Source organism: Glossina fuscipes, unplaced genomic scaffold (assembly GCF_014805625.2).
Source record: "Glossina fuscipes isolate IAEA_lab_2018 unplaced genomic scaffold, Yale_Gfus_2 0, whole genome shotgun sequence".
NCBI lineage: Eukaryota > Metazoa > Arthropoda > Insecta > Diptera > Glossinidae > Glossina > Glossina fuscipes.
Window position 1 is genome coordinate 22,671,189 of NW_023998414.1, and position 10,765 is coordinate 22,681,953.

A 10,765-nucleotide genomic window follows, 5' to 3' on the forward strand; every position below is an offset into this window, starting at 1 on the left:
TTTTTTTTTTTTGTTTGATTATTTTAAATGCGTTTTCTTTTTCCAAGTAGGATGAAATAAATCGTCGAATTCAATTTACGAGCGTAAAAAGGACGAAACGAGCCAGCCAGCCAGCCAGCCAGCCAGCCAGCCAGCCAGTGCATAGGGGGATGTAGTTCAGCCGATTTTGAATCGCGCCTTTACGATGACTATGTGTATTATATGCAATTTACAAGGGAGAGTGTTTGAGAGTTTAAAAATCATTGGGTGCTTACGTCAGAGATTAAATTGATTACATGAAAGGATTGATTCAAATCTAAATCGAGAGCATGCAAGCAAGTAAGCAAGTAAGCAAACGTATAATTATGATAAAATTGTAATCAAAAAAATGATTCACCGAAGACGACCGACCATCCCTGCTAAATGAAGTTTAATCATTTTTCTTCTTTCCTGTCGCTACAGATTGTCTAAGGTTGCGCTTCCATTTGCACGTTGAGCGCTGCTATGATTTTCAATTCATATTTCTTACTTAACCGGGTAAACGACCCTGTAAACTTTCAAGTGAAGAAAGAAAATGAAGAAAAAACAAAAAAAAAAAAAAAAGATGGCTTTGTTGGTGCGCTTTTTCAGCTTCATTTACATACATTTTTATACCGTCTTTAATTACCTTCACTTTAATCCCTTTAGTAGTGTCACAAGGGAATGTGAAACTATTAATTGCACTTGTCTTCCGTTTGCACTATTGAGGGAAACTAATAGGCTTAATAACTTAAGGCAGCCATAAATAGGTGTAAATATATGCACGACATTAATCAAGTGTCAGTCTTTGCGTCAGCTTAGCCAGCCAGCTATTAATTATTTCTGGTTAGTTGAGGTCTATATCTACCTGTTCATCTGTTCTGAGTTTATGTATGCATCGATTTACTTGTTTGAGTCTCGGATCATTGAGCCACCCCCTTGCTTCTCTGCCTATGTATCGATCCATATCAGCATCCAGTCTATTGATTCTTTCCAGTCAAATGTCAATCCTTTCGAACTATAATCCGCTTATTTCCTAATTTATCCGGTTTGGGATTAGTCTGTGCCTTGGCTGGTCTTTCTCGCAGCCTATACATCGATCAATAAGTCTTATTGAAATTCAACAGATTAATGGCCAGTGGTCATATGCGAACCGATAATAGCTTAGGCATTGAAATAAAAAACTACAAAAAAAAAAAAAAATGAGCAAAGAAGTGAAACTTTTTTCGTTAGTAACCTAACAGCAAATGGCAACTTGAATACCATCGTACATGCAATTTACAACAGACTAATAATTGAGATGGTACACACGGTATTCACACGGTCATGCAATAAAATTTGGCACACCGTTCTGTCAAGTCATTATCAAATTAATCAATTTCAAAAAAAAAAAATAAATAAATAAATAAAAATAAAAATACAACAACTCTTCTAAATTTAGCCGAATAATTAATTATTCGCACTGTTACTCTACCCTATATGTAATAGGAGAGCAAGTGGGTATACGTTTTCATGCGAAAGTATCCTTTGCCAGATAGTGCTTATATGGAAGGAGAAAAATGTTTATGTTCAGCAATTCTTCCAGCTCTTCATCTGTTTACTTTCCTAGGATAATGAAATGTGCTTTACCCGCATTATCTACCGAGAGAAATTTTTATTTAATTATTATTTTCGCAATTATACCCATATACCTATATACCCATATGCATAATTAAAGATAAAATGGAAAATATCTTTACACGAAAGAGAATTCCAACCATACACCTACGTTTATGTCGAATTAATATTATGGACCAACTTACCACCCATGAAATATGAGAATTTCAAATTTATTGGTCTATAAGGGCTTCTTTTTCGTAGAAGTAGTTGTATGCGAGAGGGTTCTATCTAAAGTGTGATGCATCCAATTCATACTTCAATGTTCAGAAATTTTTTCCGATATTTTGAGAATGAGGCATTCTACGGCGAGAGATTGTAAAAGTCCATCCATCTTCAATAGAGTTTGTCCTTCGATCAAAGCATGCCCATGTACCAAATTTATAATGTATATAGAGAGGGCCGATCTATCCATTGTATAACGAGGTGATGACTGATTAAGGAGCATTTATAACAATTCGTATATGAATTGGTGGTAAAAGGATTTAAAACTAATCCGCTCAACACTTCCGTCGATCCGTTCGGTCCGTCATAATTCATTTCAATTTTCAACACCTTTTGCCTAGTTACAGATTCGAGATCCGCCTAAAAAGATGACCGTCTATCCATCTGTCCAACTAAGCATTATCTGCAGTAAACATTGTTTTGTTTGCAAAAGAAGAAAGACGCATATAACGCCCACACGTCTATATAATTAAAACTGAAAACGCCTTCGTTTTTCGTGTCTTTTTCTTGCTGCTGCTAAACCATCATCAGATACCCGATATAAATTTCCGCAAAGTTATTCTACAAAAATAGAAACAATAAAAAAAAAAAAAAACAGCCACGCCCATTCAATATTATAAAGTATGCCAATTTATTGTTTTCCTCTTTTCCAGTATCTTATAGAATAATGGTGATGGGTATAAAAGAATCGTTCCCAACAGCATTTAATTTTCTTACTTGTTCAATTTTATTTTGAAAAGACAACAAACTCTTATATAATAGGTCTGAGCTTACAAGCAACGGAAAAACTTAAATGATTATTATATATTTTCAATGGCTGATGAATATCAAAGGATAGCTTCAAGGAGGACTTTTTCTACTTTTCTACAATAAACGCTTGGATACGACAGGTACACCTTTTGCAAAATTTGTTGTTAACAGTACCATCAATCTACGTTTAAACGTTATTACGTGAGTGAGATGAAATAAATTTTAGTTAAACATTATACGACATTGTCGTTTTATATTTATGCGTATACAATTTATATCATCTTCATATTATAGATAAACTTTTTGTAGACTAACAAGTTTTTGCAGCAAATAATAAATTTTTCTTTTGGTACAATTTTCGACATAAGTTTTTCTTGCGTATGTTAGTTTTTTGTCGAAAATTTTTTAGTGAGAAAACTTTTAAGGATTTACTTTCCAAACATTTGGTATGAATGTGTCATACATGCATGTATGTATGTGATAATAGAAAAAAAAAATACAAAAAATTGATATGTAAGCATGAAATTTTTGAAACTTTTAGTTTATCATTTATCAATGGCTTTTGTGTTTACTTCTTAATTATATAAACAGATGGATGACATACCTGATCGACTGAACCGTAATGTTGTCGGGAAAATACTCCACGTCTCGATATAAGCTCAGTGGCGGATGAACTGTAATTATTGCACAGATAAAGAGAGAGCGACAGAGATAGAGACCAAGACAAAGAAAGAGAAAGAGAGAGAGAGAGAGAGAGAGAGAGAGAGAGAGAGAGAGAGAGAGAGATAGAGACAAAGAGAGAAAGAGAGAAAGAAAAGGATTGTCTTATTTCTCTTGTTTTAGTTTTTGGTTTACAAAATTTAATTATAATTTTGACACATTCTAGTAAAGCGAAACCAGCAGTAATGACATGGTTTAGAGATTCATTTTTTTTTTTTTTTTTTTTTTTTTTTGCTTACTTTATATTAAACTGTTAAATTGTATTTAATCGTTAGGAGTAAAGTTAGCATAAGTTTTATGTCACACGTTCTCCCTTAATGTAAACGTGATTCGTTACGTAACCTTTTTACCACAGTACGAGGATTTAAAAGGTCTTAAATAATCCAATTATTAATAGTTGAAATGTTAAAAATTTATTTATTATCATTTTATGATATGAAAGACAGAGATTTCATACACACGCACTATGCCATAATATTAGCTATGAATCTTTCAGGATCTCTTACAACATAAATGGCTTGTTGTCGTATACGGAATGATGTAAACGCATTCCTTTTGCGTAATAATAATTTAGGGATGTGTTAGCAAAAGTTTTCCCAATAGCTTAAAGTGTAAAATGCTTCGTACGCACTAATATTGACGACAAGACTATTTGCATAGACATCTAGATTCCAGATAATCCAATATGTTAACATCATAATTAATTATTATTAGTTGAGTTTATTTCGTTTGTAAGGGTTAAAAATATTCCGCAGGGAGTTTGTAAAGCACTTATTGCTTTCGTTAATACAAAATTCGAAGTTAAGTGAATCGTATAGGTATGTGGGCGCTTCTCGAACACTATCATCTATATTAAAAACCACTAAAGAAAACTTAAAGTTTTGCATACATAATTTTACGTCAAATCAATCGATCAAACGTAAAAAATGACCGCGACCCGTTGACACACGCATTCTGAATAATGTATAAAATGCTTGACGAAAATTTCACATACAGGAATTTTAAAGTATTGTGTGTATGTGAACAACATGCACGCTATAGACGCTAGAAACGCTAAAATTTGCTAAGAACATTTGTTAGGTTCAATTAAATGTTCCAGCCATCAAGGGAATACAAATCAGCAAAGCTGTAACAGCCGGTCCTTCCAAACCGACACACCGAGTTCGCACCATGTGTTAAACTTTTGTTTCAAATATTTTTGCGTTTTTATTCCCTACAAAATTGGTCGCCTCCTACTATACCGATTGATTCAGACACTCTTTCTGAAACCTTTTGATCTGATGGTTAATCCATTCGAGGTCTGTCCACCTATTTCTGTGTTCGATCTATATATCGCAACTTTTGAGATATTTTACTTGACCTGAAAGCGAACCCAACTAAAAATGAAATGGATCGGACCACTTTTGCGAGAATTCCTCATACAATGCTTCGTTTTGGAAAAGTCGTTATAGGGAAAAAATGCCAATTTACCAAATTAGTCGACAAAAACCGCTAAGTAGTGGTAGTTTGACATTCTAAATCAATGCAAAAAAATTGGATCGCATGGGGCAGATAATCATTTCCATAAAAATGTAATCTTTATATGGCAAAGAGGTCTAATTTTTAATATTTCGCGCCAAAAATTGTTTCATAAAAAAATCAACATAAAAATGAAGTACACCAAGCTTGCACTACATAAGTCTACATTTTAGATATCTCCCGTTATAGGGATAATCATGAAAATTAGGCCCTTATTGAGCAATAAAGTCTAATTTGTACTTAATTAAATTTCTTAAATTTGGGTCATGTAAATTCAAGTCTGTGGCAAGCTTCCATATAATGGCTTCCATGAAAAGCGTGCCTTTCATTAGGAACAAGGTGCAATTTTTGGTGAATTATCACAAAAATTAATGAACAATTGTATCTCGCAAAGTGGTGCAGAATGTTTAAGAGGGGTTTAGCTTGTTATACCCTACACCAGTTGCGGTACAAAGTTATTCCAACTACGTGCGAATGTATGCATTAAACAGAAGCGCTTGAAATAGACGTTTTTCACTTTTCATTATACCCTCCTAAGTTTGTCCGTCCATCTATCCATGTATTCGTCTTGCTTGTCTTCAAGCTACAGCCGCAATATTCTAAATATTTTAATAAAATCTATTGCGCTAACACGCTTGGTTAGAGTAAAACTTTAATTCGAAAACTCGTCATATGAGTAATTGCTTTTAGTGAATTTCTCTAAATTGGTTAACTTGGATCTATGGGCCGCTGCTTGTTGACTTTTACTTGTCTTATTTTGTAGATTTTTTTTGTAGACGTGAGAGTTCTAAGATCGAAAGATCATGGTTTAATCTAGCCCATTGAATGAAACCAAACTGCTTTTGATGGCCATAGAAATGCATGGCATAAAGTATATAATGTATATTATATTCTTGCAATGAAGAAATTCCTTTTGCCCGAAAATGTGTTTTTTATTTACATTTTCCTGATGCATTTTGATTTTCTCCCAATCTTTGACGATGTCCTTCCATAGAAATTTTTTCTTTGCAGTTATAGTCTCCGCTGTATGCGAACTATTAAAAATTGACGGTGAATGGCATCACTCTGCACTTACCTGACGTGTAAAGACTGGTGAGATTTTTTTTTTTTTGTATGCTTTAGATTTCGGTGGAAAATGGTAATATTTTTCATGTTTATACTGCTTTTGATTAGAAGCGTATATTCATAATGTACACTTATGTGCTTCAGACTGTGTACGAAAATTTTGAAAGTCCACAAAGAGAAATACAAACAGTAGTCGACTTTCTAATTATATTTTTTCATTATTATTCCTCAAACACAAATACTTATGCTATTTAATTTAGTATTTAAGCACAAAGGTACGCCAGCGTATTTTTCTATTTGCTTTTTATTTTTTATTTATTTATTTTTTATTTTTTTTTTGCTGTTGTTGGATAATAAAATTTTAATGTAACGCTGCTTAAGTACTTGGCGGAAGGTTGAACACGATGTGAATAAATTTAGGTTACACTTTACTATAATATATGTTATTTGTATAGCTCATAGTCAAATTAATTGAATTATTGTTTAACGTTGATGACGTTAGGTTATCAAAATGAGTATAATTTCAAAATTCTGATTAAATTTTGATTTTGTACATTCGTATACATTTATTTACTAAATTTTTGTCCCCTACGTCTATAATATATTCATAAAGCATTAGTGTTAGTTCATATTTTAAATATTATCATATAGTTATAAACATACCATTGGCTTCCTTTCCTTCACGTCAGTTTAAATATATATATGCACACACATATATATAAATTTCAAGAAATCAAAATTCATAGATAAGTAGTTATGTCACTAACTTATCATTAACAGAAGAACGGAAATTTCAAACAACGTAATACCATCTCGATTAAATTCTTAAGAACATATCAACGTGTTTCAATACGTAACTAACACATGTGACTAAGAAGGATGAAAGCAATTTTCGAGAATATAGTCTTATGTTCGAAAAGCCATAAAAAAATTATTAGCAGCGAGTGATTATGTAATAATTGTTCGAAACACAAATTTCGGTTTGTCATTTACATTATGGCATTGATAAGTGCATAGGGAACTTTTTGATTATTTCTTTGGCGAATGGTTTAGGCCTTTCGCTTTGTCCGCGCGCAGTTGCTAAGATGTGCTATTCGAAGTGTATATCAACGGTATCAAGAGATCGGTGATTATACTCGGCGAGGAAAATGCGACCGAAAATGTGTTCAAAGACAGCGTGACGACCGCTTGTTTGTTACAACATCATTACAAAATCGCTGGTTGAATGCAACTCAACTCGGACTGCATTAAACTTCGTCTCCTATATAGAGTGAACAAAGGTCGCAATATTTTCGATCCCTTCACTGAAAGCGTATGAGTATGACAGAAAAAGCCCAGTAGGAACTCGAACATATTTTCAAATTCCTTCTTTGCACTAAGCGATTAGCTTTAAAGAAAAGTCAAACCCGTAAACAGATCAATGTGCAACAGGATAAAAAGTCTTTTAACCATTCTCCCCTCATCTTTACACCCAACACCGGTGTTAGTATAGGGTATATTAAGTTAATGCGGACGTATGCAACACGCAGAAGGGCTTGAGATGGAATCATGTTTTATTCTACCGAATGATAATCTGAATTGATCTAAGCGTGTCTGTTCGTCTATGCATCCGATGTTTGTCCATCTATGAAGGACGCATATGTATTCTTGATCAAGATCAAATTCTGGTTTGATTTAGACATGTCCGATCGCCGTTACCATTATGTACATGTCGTTACGCGATTAGCATATTCGTGGCTACAATAATCAAATTTAACGAAATTATAGATATGTGTTCCGTGCCGGTTGATATTGAAAATGCAGGAAAACGGTCCTTTAAGGATTAGAGTGCAACTAAGTTAAGGACACCACATGTTTCCAATGCAAAAATATTACTCACAAACTACAGCAGGTGCAACGATGAATATTTCCAAAAATATCTTCTGTAGGTGACCTCATAATATCTGCACAAAAAAAGAGTCGGTTGCACACTACTAACGTCACACAGTAACGAAATTTAGATTAATTTAAAGGTGGTTCAGATACACATGATCGGTTTAAAAGATCCACTCACATACATATATATAAAGCAGAAGCAACGCAATTATTAGGTGGTTGCGTTAATCTTGGCCAACGATTTCCACAGGTAAAAACGATAAAGTTATCTATCTACTTATTTTGCTTTTTCTTAAGGGCTGAGTGTTTAATTAACAGGCGAGCCCGAGGGACCCTAGCCGTTGCGGGGGCTTTCCAAGAAGATATGGTAATAGTCCGTTATAGCAATGAGCAGAAAAAAAAAAAAAAAAAAAAAAAAAATTGGATTGTCATTAGAAGCAAAAGGCTGGAGAACGGCAAACGAAAAGATATATAGCATCTCTTGTCACTGCACAGAAGCTACTGGAATCACGAACGAGCGACTTATGTTTAGTCACCGCCTTTTTCCTTAGATATCACGCCTACACGAGTACAATAGTTTTTTCAGTTCGCAGTACGGATTGCCCGGACAAAACTACCACGAACTTTGCTAATAAAAAAATTGTTTTTTTTTTTTTTTTTTTTTTGCTGGTACAATGGCATTACCCCTTAGCTGGCTACGCTCTGTTTCGCACTTGAAAAACGCTTGCAAGTTGAGAACAGTTATATTCTATTTCAGTGTATTTTCTTCATTTTTCCCATCTTGAGAATTTCAATAAGAGAACAATGTAACGCAAGGACATAAGTAAAGCGGTTTCGGTTTATATATAAAATTTTTAAAGCTAGTATAGTCCTCGATTAATTACCTCGATATAATTAAAACGAATTTGCTTAGGCAGTTACTTCATTTAGGTTTCTAATATATATCGATATCATTCTGTGCATAATCCACCTTACTAAAGACCCGAAAAATTCTTTTCTGAACCGATAAAAATAACTAAAATAACATAACTTCGTGCTCTTCTCTGAAAGTGTTTTTTTACAAAACCTCATATGTATAATACACATATGTATGTAAATCATAAATGTTTGGCATATAAGAAGGCTTTAGGCATAGCGTGATGTTATATTCTATATAAAACACAATAGAAAATTTTACCTAAAGATATATTTATTTCCGTACGAAAACAACAAAGGCAGCTCTTTGCTTTATAGTATACGTTGTGTTTTACGTTCCCTTAACTTGAACTGAGCTACCCGCAAAGCCGCATTGCATTGCGTTTGGCACGAATGAATGCCATTTAAAATATTTTAAAAAATAATTCCAAAGTTCAATAAAGAATCATTTAAGTGCCTTTTTCGCTTTAAGTGCCTGCGTTTCGTATATTATTAAATCCATGTAATAGATGGACAAAAGATAGCCGCACGATTGTAAATACATAAAAATCGCACATATATAAATGAACGATCCATAGAATAAAAAATAAATGGATTCATGTTCTGATAGCCGATAGACAGAGGGACATATCAGCGATATCAGCATAAACGAACAGACTGACCAATGAACATTCTAATAAGCAGGGGGAAGAGACAAGAGGAGCCTGTCGATAAGTAAAAACTGAACTGCTGAATACACAGACAAGCTGACAGGTACATTTTCAAATTTGACTTGTAAACTTAGGTAAATACACATACGTGCTTCATGCTAATTTTCATCATTCATCATAAAATTTCCAATAACAAGTCATAAATGGATGGCCATATGGTCTATCGCACGGACGGACAAATGCGTAAAATCAATTTTGATTCAGTGTAGACATGCCCGCAATGACATGAGGCGGAGTTTTAAGCTTAGTTTATAAACTCAAATTAAAACCTGGTCGACGCCGTTGAGTTGAGTTCCGCTCCGATCTCAGTTTCCGAGTTTCCAGCAGCCGAGAATGGAGAGGCACTTTGAAAGAAGAAAAAATGTATTCTAGTTTTTGTCAATGTGTGCCCTTCTCGTATGCTCTATTTTGCTCTAAGCGAGTCTCTCTTCCGCCCGATGCAGCTCCATGTGCATAGGAATTTTCTGGAATTTGTTATGTGTTCGCTTGTCTTTCATTATTTAAAAGATTTAAATTTAATTTTTATTAAAGAAAGACATTTGATATAATCGCTCTACAACCGAACATAGTATTAACAATAATCATCGCATTGCATACGCACATACATATACATTGGTTACTTGTAGAGCAGGATTGACCGTTCGTTGTATTGTAATTAAATAAAAATCTATCGCTGCAAGGCATTATTACACTTACATGACACTCGATGCACGACGTTGCAATACACGCAAAGCACCTATGTCCTTATGTGGTGGTGCTCGTGTTGTTGTGGGTGGTGCACAAAGACTTTGGCTGCGGTCACGTACACTCTCATCGCGATAAGTGCGAAAAATTGTCGCTAATTTTATATTGAAGCACAACATGCTGATGATTATTACTCGTTGCCTTTCGTTCTTGTTACTTGATCATTTGATTTTCATTTACTTAAACAATATTTAATTAGTAATTCTTTGTTAATGTTTGTTTTCGTTTGCTAGTTGTTTTTCTTTTATAGCTTTTTAGCTTTTATTTTAATATCTCTTTATTTTTCATTTTGTTGGTTGGTTTTTCTTTCTCATCATATTAAAAATAGTTTCCGCGAAACTCGTCATCACATTTTATTAGTAGTTCTTTGCAGGAAAGCAAAACCAAAGAGAAGAGATATTTTGACCAATTAAAATAGCGTCAAGAACACTGATAAATTCGTGTGCAGCAGCGAGTGTACTTTGAACTGATATTAAAAGTAGAGCGACGCCCAATTGCCTGCACTTTCACTTTTGCCCTATTTGGCAATATGTTGTGTGTGCTTCTTTACTAGGAAGCTCAAAACAACAAACGAAAACAGAGAATACAAT

The 10,765-nt window shown here is 33.9% G+C and overlaps 1 protein-coding gene across 1 annotated transcript in view; it reads right to left on the minus strand.

Moving 5' to 3' along the window:
* Positions 1-10,387, minus strand: part of LOC119641391 (GTPase-activating Rap/Ran-GAP domain-like protein 3) — a 45,912-nt gene extending 35,525 nt beyond the window's left edge. Inside the window, exons 1-2 of the mRNA XM_038040019.1 lie at positions 10,128-10,387; positions 3,233-3,302 (exon numbers count right to left, since the gene is read on the minus strand). Of these exons, the coding sequence (XP_037895947.1) occupies positions 3,233-3,302; positions 10,128-10,294 (237 nt within the window). The 5' untranslated portion in view covers positions 10,295-10,387. The remainder of the gene's footprint in view (positions 1-3,232; positions 3,303-10,127) is intronic.
* Between the last annotated feature and the right edge of the window lie 378 nt (positions 10,388-10,765).